General features: G+C 40.1%; 3 protein-coding genes and 1 long non-coding RNA gene across 5 annotated transcripts in view; 2 read left to right on the forward strand and 2 right to left on the reverse strand.

The window, feature by feature from the left end:
- The window catches only part of klhl28 (kelch like family member 28), a 6,956-nt gene extending 5,320 nt beyond the window's left edge, over positions 1–1,636 (forward strand). For both annotated transcript variants that reach the window (XM_014011531.1, XM_014011522.1), the window contains exons 5-6: positions 467–675; positions 797–1,636. In XM_014011531.1, coding sequence (XP_013866985.1) covers positions 467–675; positions 797–960 — 373 coding nt within the window. In that variant the 3' untranslated portion in view covers positions 961–1,636. The remainder of the gene's footprint in view (positions 1–466; positions 676–796) is intronic.
- A 1,341-nt stretch (positions 1,637–2,977) lies between these two features.
- Positions 2,978–13,507, reverse strand: part of LOC106519766 (uncharacterized) — a 24,928-nt gene continuing 14,398 nt past the window's right edge. Inside the window, exon 2 of the long non-coding RNA XR_001310477.1 lies at positions 2,978–3,581. This is a non-coding gene — a long non-coding RNA (uncharacterized LOC106519766). The remainder of the gene's footprint in view (positions 3,582–13,507) is intronic.
- On the reverse strand, positions 5,813–9,269 carry dorip1 (dopamine receptor interacting protein 1). The gene is made up of 5 exons (XM_014011554.1): positions 8,965–9,269; positions 8,258–8,782; positions 8,088–8,177; positions 7,882–8,016; positions 5,813–6,879 (listed from the first exon to the last, which is right to left on the reverse strand). The coding sequence occupies exons 1-5, from the start codon at positions 9,039–9,041 to the stop codon at positions 6,696–6,698; spliced, it is 1,011 nt and encodes a 336-aa protein (XP_013867008.1). The 5' UTR covers positions 9,042–9,269; the 3' UTR covers positions 5,813–6,695.
- The window catches only part of mthfd1b (methylenetetrahydrofolate dehydrogenase (NADP+ dependent) 1b), a 17,757-nt gene continuing 13,851 nt past the window's right edge, over positions 9,602–13,507 (forward strand). Inside the window, exons 1-4 of the mRNA XM_014011543.1 lie at positions 9,602–9,685; positions 11,396–11,480; positions 11,585–11,644; positions 11,742–11,795. Of these exons, the coding sequence (XP_013866997.1) occupies positions 9,648–9,685; positions 11,396–11,480; positions 11,585–11,644; positions 11,742–11,795 (237 nt within the window). The 5' untranslated portion in view covers positions 9,602–9,647. The remainder of the gene's footprint in view (positions 9,686–11,395; positions 11,481–11,584; positions 11,645–11,741; positions 11,796–13,507) is intronic.

The following is a 13,507-nucleotide window of genomic DNA, read 5'->3' on the forward strand; positions in this document are numbered from 1 at the left end:
CAATATTATCGTTTATCGCAATAAATTTTGAGACAATTAATCGCCCAGCAAAATTTGTTATCGTGACAGGCCTACGAGCAGCACAAAAATCACTGTTTTTCTGTAATTAATAGTAATTACGGTAGTTTAGAAGAAAGTTTTACTGTAGTCGTACATGTGCGCTTTTTCACCTGTGGAGTACTTCACACCTCTGTGAGGAGTGTTACTGAAAAGTTCGATGAGACCTGGTTTCAGAGACTCTGATTGCAGTGACATGTAAACGAATGTCTGGATTGCAACAAAAGTTTCGGTTTCACTGAAAACCAGCTCTGTGTAAACGGTCCTTAAGACTTAACTCTATTGTAGAAATTTACATTTTCTACCTTTTTGTTACGTAGAATGAAACTTGCAAACGTTCAGTAAAGTCATAGATGAAACTGCCTTTTTTTTGTGTATTTTTGCTTATTTTTCTGCATCTTCATTACAGTGTGGAGAGGTATGACCCTAGCAAGGATGCCTGGGAAATGGTAGCCCCCATGGCAGATAAGAGGATTAACTTCGGTGTGGGCGTCATGCTCGGCTTCATATTTGTGGTGGGAGGACACAATGGAGTGTCCCACCTGTCCAGCATTGAGAGGTATGATCCTCATCAGAACCAGTGGACGGCCTGCCGGCCTATGAATGAACCTCGAACTGGTAAGATTTTTTTTAAATAAACTATGTTGTTGGTGGATTTGGGGATTTTTGCTTTTGGAAAACAAAAGATATTTCTTGTAAATGACCGTGTTTTAATCGCAGTGTAATTTTTTTCTCTCAGGTGTGGGCTCTGCCATTGTGGACAACTACCTCTATGTGGTAGGAGGCCACTCTGGGTCATCCTATCTGAACACCGTGCAGCGCTACGACCCGATCTCAGACAGCTGGTTGGACTCGAGCGGCATGATGTACTGTCGTTGTAACTTTGGTCTGACGGCTCTTTGACCCTTGGCAAGGCCAGCCAGGACCCAGTAAAACAACTTTAGACACAAAGACTTTTCTTTTTTTTTTTTGTTGTCTGCTCCTCTGTCCCTCACGTTCATTCTCCAGGTGCAGACGCTCTTTTAGCTGCACGCCTGTAGGAACAACAGAGGGCTTACTGGTGGGGGGTGGATGTGTACGGCTAGCTGGCTGGCTGGTTAGAGGTGCCCTGCATGGCTGCAGAGGAGAGGAGGAAGAGCATTAAGATAAGGCAAATAAACGTGGAAAACCTTCGGCGCAGGCTGTAGAGACGACCGCTCCTCCGCTGCCGGACCACTATGACTTTGAGCCATGTTTCAGAAGATTGTGGGAAAATGTTTCAAAGCTCTGTTACGTTAGCAGATTTTTATTTTTTATTTTTTGTTTCGTCGTTAGGTTTCAAGCTTATCTTTAGTTTTTTTGCTGCAGTCAAATTTCTGTGTTCAAACGTAGAACACTGCAGTTTGCTTGTGTCTTTGTAAGAGTATGTGGTGTCGGATGTGTAGTGTGTATAATCCAGGGGTACGTGCATGTCAGATAGGACTGTTTGTTTTGTTACGTGTCTGCGTGCGGAACTGATACTCGAGCTCAGTGCCGCAAAGAGTTTTGCATCCAAATCAGTGCTTCTCAAAAAAAAAAAAAAAAAAGAAGAAGAAAAAAAGCGAAGTTATAAACTTTATATTTTCTCAAAGGGCTGCCTTACTTGTGTAAATAGTATAAATGAAAACTATAGATATGAATATATCCTCTAGTGCATTTGCCTGTAAATGTTTATCTGCACTGGGTCATGTGTGTGAATGCATCGGGTGTGATTCCTAGACGTGGGTTTCACCCCCCAAGTTTTTATTTAAAATTTTCTGTACTTGTCCCCGCTTCATCCTTAAAGCCATTTGAAAGAATTCCTGTTTTTACATCTTTCTAAGGTCAGGTCATGCAATTGCTGATCTTTATAACGGTTGAACTTGACCTTGGCCCCTTCCATTTGTCACCCTTCTGTCTGTCCACAATACTAACTGGTGCTATATTTAGGATTCAGGATTTAGCTGTTTGTTGTCCAGTCTCCACTACATGATTTAATTTGATGCTAGCAATTTGCTTTGTGGGCATTTAAATGCACAAAATCGTAAATAGCCCTTACCATGCAATAATAGAATGAAAAGAAAGAAAGTGGTCCTAAAATGACAAACTAATGTCTTATTTCATATAAGCCTGGAGATTAACTTTTTTTTTGGTTTTGATTAATTTCCCCTTTCCTTAAATGCTGACACTTGCTCTTTTATTGTGTTTACCCATCACATAAACCACCACCCTCGTGTGCTTTGATTGGTAGCTCCGTATTAAAGTATTAAAGGGACATATCGTGCAAAATCCTCTTTTTAGAGCTGGTAAATATATTTTGTTGTGTATTTGATGTCTCTAGGAGTGCAGAAAATTTTAATTTAGTCTCCCGATGTTTCATAGATATCTATTCTGTTTGGGTCAGATTCTTCAACCTGGTCAGTTTTCTTCATTTTCTATGTCGTCAAAGAATTTGCAGCATAATTGCCGAATAAGGTCTAGACTTACTACAATTTTGTTGTATTCATTCTCCTCTGGCTCTGGGTCAGACTCTGGCTCCACCATGTGAGGCTGGATGGACAAGTCTTCCCTTGTTGACATCTTTTAATTAGTTTGTAAAAGAAAAAAAAACACGTTTCTGTGCTGCTATATAGTCGTGAACCCCTCTATCAAACTGGAATTGACCAGTCTGGAAGCAGGGGTGTGTTTGAAGACCGTGTATGGATTTAAAGAGACAGCCTCAAAATGTGTTGATCTGAGACACACCCCAGAAAAGAGGTGAAAGAGGGGCTTGTGGAGTTACAGTAAGGAGGAATTCAGACCATTGCAGTTCCCCTTTATGTAGACCCCAACTGAATGATTTAAATGTGAAAAAGAAGGATTTAAAAGCATGATATGTCTCCTTTAAACCAATGGGTAGGTGCCAAACCATTTTTTTTTTTTGTTTAGCTGTAGAATCAACTTCCCCTCCGTGCCTCAGTGGAAATGTTCTCATGTKTCTTGCCGATGTCGTAGCGTCACATTCTTCCAACGTTGTCGTACGGATGTCAAAGGTTTAGCACCAAGGGCTGCACGAGCCAAACTCAGGCCAAGTCCCCCCCCCCCCGTCCTCAAAGAGACATCCGAGTGCACCCCTGGGTGTGTCCGGCACCGGCTGAGGGTGTCACGGTGCAGCCTCGGGGCTTAACACGTCAAGCTGCACACAGCAATAGCATAGGTTCAATCCTAAGAGGAGGTTTAGGYGTGGCATGTCCGGCTGAGTCACCGTTCTCTCTCTCTCCCTCTATCTCTCTCTATCTATCTCTCTATCTCGTCTAGTTTGAGTTGCTTTGTGCGCTGGCGTTTTGCACCTTACTGGAATCTTTAACCGAGCTCAGCTCTGCTCTGCACTTACCAAACCGTTAGTCGTCATTCSTTAATGTATTTAAGTGATTTAGATGATGCAATAAGATTTGGGTTTCGTCTTTGGATTGAATGTTTTGTCTCTTTAAAAAGCCAAGGCATCTCATGTTGCTGTAACAGAATCACACTCACACACACACACACACCTAACAGGTGTTGACTGGTAATCGTGGACGTCTAACGGATACATCGAATGAAACCGTTGACCTCGCTTCAACCTAATTCTGCGTTTTCTGCGATGTCATTTAGTTGGTTCGTTTTTTTTACAGAATGTGTTTACGTCGGTCACAATTCCACTGTTTCCACACCCAGGCCGTTTAAAAACTACATATTTCTATATAATCTGTCACTTTTTTTTGTTTCTTACTGAACGCCTGCATCCTTACGAGTACTTTAATTTGAATTTGTTGCGTAAGCAAATTAAGTTTAAATGTCATTTTTATTGACATGACGTCAACGTTTTTGTATTTGTATTTTTGTATGTTCTGTAACCAAAAATGTTTTTTTTTTCTTTTTATGTAGTCCGTTTAGTTCACTTTAGCACAGCACAAATATAAACGAGAGCTGCTGCCTTGGTCCGTCGAGCGTCGGTCGGACGTCTTTTTTGTTGCGATTCTACGCTAACTGCTACTACAGARCGTTTAGGAGAAAATCTGCAAATGTGAATCTGCAAAAAGAAGGGAGTTTGTATGCATTTCTTTGTGGAGACCTAACTTAATGTCGTGTTTTTTTGCCACAACTCTCACCAAAGTGCTTGTACAAATGAAGCAGGTGGACGACCTGACGACCTGGTCTGCGTTTGGCTGCAGCTCTTCTGTTCGTGTCTGAGAGAAAATGTTTGTGGAACTGATGTCAGTGTTTAGCCAAAACCACCACTCTGCTTCTTTTACATTTCCCCCCCATCGTGTGTCTGGACTGAAGTTGAGATTTGAATTTTTGTATCCTGTGGATTAATGCTGGAAGTACAAGATAACATAAAAAAAAACTGTAGCTTTTCACATTTTATCACTTTTGACTGAAGACATTTTATGTACTTTTTTTTGTCTGTTTGTGTGGTGCAGTTGTACCCAGTTTAAAATAAAAAGGCCTGCCTTAAAAGGTAGCATCTGCTCTTGTATGTCTCAAACTCTAACTTTTCTCCCTCGTCTGTTAGCAAAGAAATAATCGACTTTCCTAATTGATTAAAAATAACACATTCAGGAAATTATCAGTACATCTACAACTGACTTTTAGTCCTTCCGTTCAATATGGCCTCCACAGCTAAAAGACAAAAAAGTGGCTGTAAGCCTGTAACAATTTACAAATATTAAAAAATGAAGTGTGGGAGTAGCTAAYAGTCATTCTCAACACATTCTTTGAGCACTGTAGCGTCTTTATAATGTTTACAGGAATCGTGTTTTTCACAGTGGAGGCCACTACGGGAGCCTCAAAGCGGGAAGAAAGATGAGGATAAAATGCAAAAATAAAAAGCTTCGTCTGTTTGAACCCATTAAAAAATAATGTATTTTTCCAATCATTTTTAAATATTCATAATACAATGAAATGTCATTTATTTAAGAGAACTTCAGAGGTTTGTTTTAGTCAGGGGTGGAGCTAAGCTTTTTGCATGGGGTGGCCAAATTTTTTTAGGGTGGCAAAAATAAAAGCACTCTGGATTTTACAAATTCAAGATGGCCATCACAGCTAATTCCAAATGTGTTTAATGTGGTTGTTTCCGACATACAAAGCTGAACATTAGAGTTGAAGTAGACAGAAACTAACTTTGTTTAATCCTAAAAGCTAAACAAAAAATTCAAGATGTCTACCATAGCTAACATCAAAATCAAGCCAATTTAAGACTTAGAGATGAAATTTGTCGTGGAGTAGTTATGATCGCATGCCGATTACCGATGCTAATCCCAAATTAGGCTAAACACTGATGCTAATTTTACCAAGGGCTACAATTCAGCCATTTAAACGTATACTGCTAAAATGTAACATACAGTGATATCAGAGAACAATGAAACAAATTCTAAATGCAAAAACAAAATCCAAGATCCCCACCTTCTTGTCAGTTATTCGGGGGTGGCCAATCAGGTGCCAGAGGTGGCACTTGCCACCTCAGCATTCCCTGTGGCTCTGCACATTGACATTTTATTTTTCAATGGGAACATAAGTGTTTAAAACATTAAGAAATTTATACTAAATGTAATCATTTTTGAATATTGAATAAAAGTGAAAAACACTTTCTAAGTCGACGTTTCTTTATATATTCTGTAACATTGTAGGTTTGCAAGAGGGGTCCCCAGCCAGAAGCTAATGCTGTTTGGAGGGGACATGGCACGGGAAGGTTTTGAGAAGAAATGTTAACCTTTTAGTTAAAATAAGAATCCAGACACGTGTTCAAAAATATTTTTATTTTAAAAGACAATATCTACAGAAAATAGATTTCTCCCCTCGGAAGTTTAACACTCAACAAGACACTTGTCGAAGCGTTCCTTGGCAGAGGCACCRTGTGATACCAGGAGTTTTTGTGAGGATTAAAAGTTTTTTCTTTTTTTACAAAATAAGAAAGCTGAACTGCGGTTATCTCTGCAAATTGGTCGCATTTAAGCTCAAGTGCTTCAAACATAAAAAAAAGCAATTATTCCATACGTTCACATTCACACTTTGTACAAAAAAAACTTCAAACAGCTTCAACAAAACTTCAGCCTAACTTGGACTCTGACCGTGCTCCATCATTTCCCTTAGAGCACAGTGTAAAGCACCAGATTGATTTTTTAAAGTAGGGCTGATATGCATAAATGTAAAAGTAGAACAAGCACAATATTWTACGTTTGCTGGAAATGAGTTCAGATTCCAAACAGTCGTTACAAAATGGCTACTTTACCAGAAATCCACCTCATTTAGCAACCACTGCAGAACCATTTAACTTTTTAAAGGTTTACAATAAGACTGCATCAAAAACTACAAAACTGTTTTATTTATGATACTAAAAGTGCTTATCGCCCCAGAACTATTATAGTCCATGGTTTTCTTGGATTCCAAGCGTGCCCCGAATTAGAAGTAAATCTCAGTGTTTACTTTCAGCCACTCATTCTTACAGCAACATTTTCAGGGCATCAACTCACTGTAAATCTTAGCAGAAAAGTAAAATGAACATTAAAGAAATATAATGCCAATAATAGGAATTATGTCTGGGGACAAAAAAAAAAAACAACGTCTGGTGCATTTAATGCCTTTCTTCATGTGTTTGGTGTGACTTCTGGTCCACCTGTTCGTCACTTATCAGACGCACGGATGTAGACCAGAGAGGACAGCAGCAGGAGCTCCGGCGGTTTGTTCAGCAGGATCAGRTTATCACTTCTCAGACCATCGTAGTGCATCCAGCAGCCATCTATCTGGAAGGCTGCAGAGTAGTGATGCTCCTGCTTGTTGAAGAGTGTGGCGCCCTCTAGTAAGTATCTGCAGAAAAAATATATATTTAGAGTCATTGTGTCGAAAAAAAAAATCCTCACTGATTTAGTCAAAGCTCAAAGTTAAATGTGTTTTTTTAAATATAATCTATTTTCATTTGTTGTACTTTTATACTTATTTAAGCAAAAAGGAACATTTAAGGTTGAGTTATTGGGACAGTTCTGTTAGAGGAAAGCCACGTTTATGTTGAGAAAAGGTTAGATTCAGGTCATGGAAAATGCTATAGCTAGACCAAAGGGGGCGTGGCATACAGTTTGACTACAGAAAGACCCGCCCTAATACTAATGACTGACAGATCAGGCCTCCAATTATGGAAAAAGATAAATAAAGAGCTGCAATAGTTAAACGAAATCTTACAAATGTTGTTTAAGTATTACTAAAAACAAAACTTTTTAAAATCTTTTTTAGGTACGACCCTTTAGATTCTGTTATATTTAGTTAAGTTGATGTGCTTTTAAAAGATGATATCTCTGCTGGTAAGGCAAAATGCCATATGCTTTTTATTCAGTTTATTTCCTTTATAGTTACTCTGGTTGTTAAGCAAGTAGGAACAATTAAGATTGAGTCATTACGACTGTGTGAACTTAGTTTACAGTTCTGTTAGAGGAATGCTTGGTTAGTTGTTTTATTGTGCTTTTAAAGGTCTTTTGTTGTCCTTGTGCTGGCCCCCTTTTCCTTCTTTACTCTTCTTTTTAAACACAAAGCACTTTGGTAAAGTCCTGCTGTTTGTAATATACATTATAATAAATGTTTGAAGAGTCAAACTGAACACAGTACACACATTCAACACCCTGTTCGAACTGCTTATTATCGGAAATATTAGTTCAGGAAGAATTAYGGTAATGGCACATTTTAAGCCAAAAATTTACACTTTTCATGAAACCAAACTTAAAGTCACATCAAGAGAGGCACATTAAAATACAGCCAGCCTCGTTATTTATTATTTTTTCAATATATTGGACCAGCTCACACACTGTGGACGGGTCATACCTGTGCTGACATAGAGCCAGATGGTAGGGGACGTAGGACAGGTCCTCTGACCTCCACTGCTGCATGTTGAGGATAACAAAAGGTGGGGGGCCGTGGCAGAACAGCCTCTGAGAGAACTCCCTCAAACCGTCGCACCTGTTAGGAYGACATTCAGCCTGTTAGGATGAAACGAGAGACACAAAATGAACAATCTCACAGAGACTCACCCTTGTTCTGCGCAGAGCAGGAGCTTGGGACTGAAAAACTCCTCCACAGCCGACTGGATCGGGTCTTTGTGAGGAAGTTCGTGAGGCGGGCTGAGGGCAAAGCAGAGGATGTCAGAGAGATGTCTGACCTGCCTCACARCTGCTGGGATTAAGATAAGGAAACATCCTACCTGATGTTGATGGTGGTTTTCCTGAAGATCTGGAAGCGGCCCGGGCAGTCACAGTTGGTGCACAGGCTCTCCTGAGTAGTAGACATGAGGTTCTCCAGGTTCTCTGTGAARTTTTCGTGCTCGTTCCCAAACAGGTCTATCTCCAGGGCTGCCCGGTGGATCTCAGAGCGGTACTGTCTCTTGGACATCCTGTTCCAGATCCACAGCATCTTCACCGTGGTGTACTCACAGGAGTCCATCAGGTAGAGGAAATGCTCCACAAATTGCTTGCCCAGGAAGACGGCCAGCTCCCTGTGGAAACCCTGGTTGTCCCGCAGGATCACGTACAGGATCATGAGGAAGCCATCGATGGTGCATGTGTTTTTCAGCTGGACCTCCACGTACAGAGGGATGCACGATATGGCCTTCCGTCCTGCCTTGATGGTGAAGACGCCCCCCCATGGAAGCACAGGCCTCCAGAAGGAGCGGTCCTCTTCGTCATTGTTGTTTATGGAGGCACGGATTTCTTCAAACAAAGTCTTAGATCTAAAGAGACAAATGCATAATTAACAGAGGCTGAGCAGTTTGCAGCGAAGAGGTCCTGAGCTTGGATTCTATCATCAAGGCTAGGTAGCACTGACGTAAACAAGCASGTTTACGCCATCTAACGAGCAGTAGATGGCCGAAAACCGAATGTCTCGATAAATTAGCTCCTAAAACCATCTTACCTTTCGTTGTGGAAATTGTTCTCGGCGTTTGAAAATCGTGAGGGGTCGTTCAAAACACTGCTGAATCTATTCTCCATAGCTCTCTGTATTTCTTCATGACTTACGTCGCGCTTACAGCTCGATCAATAAGACGTGTAAATCGTGTTTTCACGCACGTTCCTGATAGATGTGAAGAGGGGGTGTATTTCGTCGGATCCAAACAATCTCGCTGGCACGTCTCAGGTTGGCCTACATAAACACACCGTAGGATTTCTGACGTTATTTGTGTTGAAACACGCCACTACCGMCCTCTGCTGGTTCTTTGCGGAAGTAACTGTCTAGCCACGCCCGTTATAGGGGTGGTGACACCAACACAGAACGCTATTGGTCGAATAATTCAGACTCTGTGTATCTGATTGGCTGCAAGTGTTGACATTTTTCCAGTAGTACCGCCYCTTTCACATTGTCAATGTTCATTGGCTAGCCTGCTACGTTTGGCAATGGGTGCTATTCTGGAAAGTTTTACGCTCAGTTTTTAGCGGTGATGTTGTTTTCGTGAATGGACACTACGTAAGCCCTTTCGAAATAATTTTAGGAAAGAAGTTTGCGCTCACACTTGACACAACACGCTCGTCTTTTTGTGAGCGAGTGTGCAGCGCTGTAGTCACCATCGGCTTCTTGAAACTCAGAATTTCAGAACGACAATGGCAGCTCAGCTCATAAGCGGGAAAGAGGTTTCAGCGTAAGTATCTGGTTTGATCTGGTGTGTTTCAAGAATGCACACATTTTTAGTGTTTAGTGCAGAGTTACAAAACTTTTGGCTAACTTAGCAGCAACAGTAATACCACGAGTCTCAGTACACTTAGCATTCAGGCTTCATATGTCTTTCAAATGAACCGGGTTTGATGCTAACATTTGATGTGGTAGCAGCTGAAGTTGTAATATGATTTAAAACTTGTTTTATAGTTGGTTTGCAAGACTCTCTCCTTGGGGGTATTTGCAATACAGTAGGTTACTGTAAGTGCATGAAAACTGAAATATAATTTTTTTATTTGCCCCTAATTGGTTAGCTTTGCAAACTAAGCGGATATTTTTGCAGTTTTATGTAACTTGTTTGGAGGTGGTTGTGGTTTGAACTTTGCCCCATTGGTCCACAAATAAAACTCAGCTGACAGAACATAGTTTAAACTCAAAACCTCCACATTTAAATAAAAGATCAATCTGCAAACTGTGCAATCCGTGGCTTGATTGTAACTATATCTTCCAAGTTTTAAATAGATATTTCCCCCTCTCCTGCAGCAGCAGCTTGCAGGACATTTGCAGCATGTGGCCAGTCACAAGACAACCTGCAGCTCCTTCATTGCACTTATTAGTCAAATTATGAGTCTGGACTGTCTCCACAGATCTACTGCTGTCCTTCGACTAGAGGCATCTACAATCTTGGAACATTGACAAAAGTAGCAGAACTGCAACTAGTCCAGAAATGAACCATTGCTGAGTCCTGCCTCAATGTCAACACAAGTGTGGTGCATTGTTTTATTTTGGTCAAACCTTTAAAATAATGTCACGTAAGATGTCACACTCAGAGTATGTGTTGCACATGACTCTCAGCTACCACCATGTCAGATTTGAGCTCAGTTTCTATCAAACTGACTGAGTTAATGGGCTTTTTGCCTTTGCTCAGATTGATTAGCACTGGCAGCCATCTTGAATTGGACTGATTGCTTCCTGAAAGTTTTSTTAAATTTGGCTTTGTGGTTCATGAAATATTTTAACAGACAAATGCGATGCCAAAGGTTGAAGCAAAAATGTTGTGTAATGACCAGCACTTGGATTATGTGTTGTGAATGACTCTTGGCAAAAACTATGCTAAATCTTAGCTCAGTTTCTGTAAAACTTACTGTGTTTTATTCATTATTGTGTTTCCATCTTAAATCAGGTTTTTGTAGATGAAAATCAAATATTTATTTCCTAAAAGTCTCATTTTAATCCACCCAGTAGTTTACAAGATAGTGCGCTAACAGTCACATGTACAAAGACATGATTAAAACCCAGAATATCAGGGTTTATCTTGTTTAAAGAAACAAAATGGATTTAAAAATAGATAGCATTTAACACGAGCTAAAGTCCACTTAATTTAGAAATTGATTTGCTCATTTGTCCTCAGCTCTGTTTAACTGCCTCACTCAGCTCATAGTTTTGGAATGTGTCCCAGGTTTCAGTCCATCAAACAAATAAAGATAAAGACAGTAAACAAARATAAGGCCGTTTCTCTGGAGGATTAGTTGACACCTTGTGGAGAATGATTACCAGTTTTTAACAAGACCACATCTGGTGTTTGGAAAATCTAAAACCTTTTAAAACAAAAATATAAGTTCTTTTTTTATTTTCCTACACAGTTTGATTGTAATGTTGCCTAAATAACTCAGATTAAACCCACTTGTTCTCTCAGGCAGGTGAGGCAGCGCCTGAAGAAGGATGTGGAGCAGATGAAACTCAAAGATCCAGACTTCACACCTGGTCTGGTGGTTTTACAGGTAAGTAGATGTTATTGTATGTTGTTCTGGGAAGTAGTGTTTCTGTATGACAGTGTTTTTTTTTTTTAATGTAAGCAGCGCATAGTTACTTTTTATGTTTGCAGGTCGGAGACCGCGACGATTCAAATCTATACATCAGCATGAAGCTGAAAGCAGCAGCAGAGGTAATCCAGATTATTTACTGTTTATCAAATGTTTCATGTTGAGTAGGAATGTTACGTTTGTTCTTTACAGTGTTTTAATCATTCCTGTCTGCTGCAGATTGGGATCAATGCAACACATATGAGGCTCCCAAAGACGGCAACAGAAGAAGAGGTGAGATTTGATTAGAAATATTAGTTCTGCTGGATAAACACAACGAAATTTAAAGATTTCTTTTAACGTAAAAAAATAATTCTGTTRCCAACAAGAAAAAATTCTCGTTCACTTCGTGACAGAAAATTACTTAAAAATATAATTTCCTATAAAAATACAGTGTCTGAATCAGAAGCAGAATACTCACTAAAAACCATAATTACCAAAATGCTAACTAAAACCTAAGAATAGCAAAATGCTATTTAAATAAAAGCAAAAGTCTATCTAAAAGTTAAGCTAAAAGTAGCACAAGGCCTAGCTGAAAGTTGTGCAATGCTAGCTAAAAAAAAGAAGCCAAAGGTTTCCTAAAATCTAAATGTAGCAAGATGTTAGCTTAAACCTAAAGTAGCTAAAGCATAGTTAAAATCTAAAAGTGGCAAAAGAGTAGCTGAAAGCTAAAGTCGGCACAATGCTAGGTAAATGAAGCAAAATATGATCTAAAATGTAAATGTAGCTAAAAGTTTGCTAAAACCTAAAGCAGCTAAAGCATAGCTAAAAGTTGTAAATAGTAAAAGTCTAGCTAAAAGCAGCAAAATGTTAGCTCAAATCTAATTTAGCTAAAGCACAGCTAAAAACTAAAAGTAGCACAATGCTAGCTAAATGAAGCAAAGGGTTATTGAAATCTAGATTTAGCAAAAAGTTAGCAAAAACGTAAAGTAGCTAAAGCAGCAAAATGTTAGCTCAAATCTAACGTAGCTAAACCAAAGCTAAAATCTAAAAGTATTGCAGTGCTCGTTAACAGAAGCAAAAAGACTTAATATTTTAGATGTAGCAAAAAGTTAGCTAAAGCCTAAAGTAGGCAAAGCCTAACAAAAGCTCAAAGCAGCAAGAGGCTAGCTAAAATCAGTTAAATGTTAGCTAAAATCTGGTTGTTGAAAAAGTCTATCTTAAAGCTAAAATAGCAAAAGGGTAGCTAAAAAATAAAAGTAACAAAAGAAATGCTAAAAGGTACAAAATACTAGTAAAAAATCAATCAAACTTAACAGAACAGTAGGTATAAATTAAAAGTAGAGGGCAAAAATAAAGTTAGCTTGCTGATGTGGTACCCGAGTGGCCAATTAGTAATAAAAAACTGTAGGAACCGTGAGCAGCGTTCAATAGACCAAGCAGTAAAATTTAACAGTGCTTTATTAACAAATAAAAACAGTAGTCAAAAAATGCAAGGTCCTAAGGTACATTGGTGTTCAGAGGCCAAGTCTGAAAAGAGGAAAAAATGTTCTTAGCTGGCCCGAGAGAGGGGYGCGGTCCCTTCCGAACTCAGTCCCGCCGGCACCAACCGCCGATCCTCCGCAACCACAGCGAATCCCGACGAATGATCCAAACCCTCGCACTCCAACGCCGGTCGTCCGCTCCTCGACAGCGATCCAGTCCTCGTGCTCCGACGCCGGTTGTCCTCCTTCCGGCAGCGATCCAGTCCTCGTGCTCCGACACTAGTCGTCCTCTTTTCGACCGCAATCCAGTCCTCGTGTCCCGACACCAGTCCTCTTTTCGGCAGCAATCCAGCCCTCGTGCTCCGACACCAGTTGTTCTCCTTCCGGCAGCGATCCAGAGGTGAAGACGCGGCGACGCTCAGTCTTTCAGTCCTGCCGCCTGCTGCTTCTGCGTCCCCTCGCTACGGCTCGTTTTCTGAAAAAGCCACAGCTGCCCCTTTTAACGTCCTTGTCCCGTTGCAC

Source organism: Austrofundulus limnaeus, unplaced genomic scaffold, assembly GCF_001266775.1.
Source record: "Austrofundulus limnaeus strain Quisiro unplaced genomic scaffold, Austrofundulus_limnaeus-1.0 Scaffold2, whole genome shotgun sequence".
In the NCBI taxonomy this organism is placed as follows: domain Eukaryota; kingdom Metazoa; phylum Chordata; class Actinopteri; order Cyprinodontiformes; family Rivulidae; genus Austrofundulus; species Austrofundulus limnaeus.